The sequence below is a fragment of the Atta cephalotes genome (assembly GCF_000143395.1).
Source record: "Atta cephalotes unplaced genomic scaffold scaffold00001, whole genome shotgun sequence".
NCBI lineage: Eukaryota > Metazoa > Arthropoda > Insecta > Hymenoptera > Formicidae > Atta > Atta cephalotes.
The window spans coordinates 271970-273477 of NW_012130065.1; the positions used below are offsets into that span (position 1 = coordinate 271970).

The 1508-nt window shown below is 43.4% G+C and overlaps 1 protein-coding gene across 1 annotated transcript in view; it reads left to right on the forward strand.

Annotated features, from left to right (window-relative positions):
• Nucleotides 1-850: 850 nt before the first annotated feature.
• The window catches only part of LOC105622024 (protein dead ringer homolog), a 119509-nt gene continuing 118851 nt past the window's right edge, over nt 851-1508 (forward strand). The window contains exon 1 of the mRNA XM_012203805.1: nt 851-973. Within this exon, the coding sequence (XP_012059195.1) occupies nt 851-973 (123 nt within the window). The remainder of the gene's footprint in view (nt 974-1508) is intronic.

Genomic DNA, 1508 nt, shown 5'->3' on the forward strand with positions numbered 1-1508 from the left:
CTCTCTCTCTCTCTCTCTCTCTCTTTCTCGCAAAAGCAAACCGGCCGGTAATTATACCGCGCATCAAAAATCTTTCGTCGCGCGTGTGTCACGTCCCGACACTCCCCATCCCCGCTCCCCTCCTCCGCTTCGCCATCTTTCCGATTCTCTCCATCGAGCTTGTGATTTGCCCGTACTATTCTCATTTTGACCGATCATATTCGATTTCCCTCTCTCCTTCGTCTGCTCCTTCTCTTCGCCTCGTCCTTCTGCTTCCTTTTGGAATTCCATTACTTTGTATTCGAACATCATCGAAGGTGGTATCATCTCCGAAATTGTTACATATAATTATATTACATCCCACACATATATTATCCTCTTTTTCCACCTTTTTCTTACGCATCAAATCAACTGTGTTGTGCGTGCGCTTGGAGCAGAGCGTGTTCCTTGGAGCGGGTGAAGAAGAAGAAAAAACGACGCGGAAGAAGAAGCGAGGGGAAGACAAAGAGTGCGACGAAAACTTTTTGTGCAGAGACATGATCGTTGATCTCATTCGGCGTAATCGTTTGCTCGCAATCTCGTTATTTTGACAAAATCCTCCCTCGCGCGAGCATATCCGGACGTGAGTTTATCCGACGGGATAAACTTTTTAGTTCGCGGCGGAACAGTATCTCGTTCGCGCGCGATACTATATCTGCTATTGTACTTGAAAACGCACGCATACGTACGCATCGCGGTGTCGGGTGTCTCCCGCCCCCCCGCCGTGATTCCACGTATCTTTTGATAGCGTGTACGCTAGTTTCGTGAATCACCGCGTCACATTAAAACAGCCAAAATTCGGGTGAAGGGTGATCCGAAACCATCCTACGTGATGGACACTGCCGACGAGCAAGATATAGAGAATCCAGGTGGAGGCTCCATGGCCAACGGCGCCAACGGAACCAATGGCACAAATGGAGCCAATGGTCAACACCAGACGCCGGAGGGTTCTTTGGTGAGTTTTCTTTCAACTTGTAATGGCGCCATAGCGGTCGAATTCCTTTACGTATCTCTGCTCTACATTCACTGAATTCGCTGGGGATAAATATCGATGCTAAATTGATATGTATAAACAGCGAAACATATAAAACGTTCGATACGTAACAACGCGTCTCGTCATTGTTAATAGTATTGAAAAAAAAACGCGTGCGTATTAGGTCGTTGTAAAGGTTAACTCAATCGCTATGTTCTTCGATTACAATCCCGTCAATTTAACGTTCTTTTTCGAATAATATTTCTGTTTATCATTGCGAAAGAAACGCACGATCTCGTATCTATCTTATTCTCTTTTTTCGACTTAGGATTATGGCAGAATTCGCATTAAATAAAGAGATATCGAAAGAATCTACGACGCAAAATGTTTACTTTTAGTGAAATCTATGGTGGTCGAAAGTCCATTGTACGGCATACAATTCGGAATAGTCTACCGCATTTTTGCATATAAGTTTTATATATATATATATATATATATATATATATATATATATATA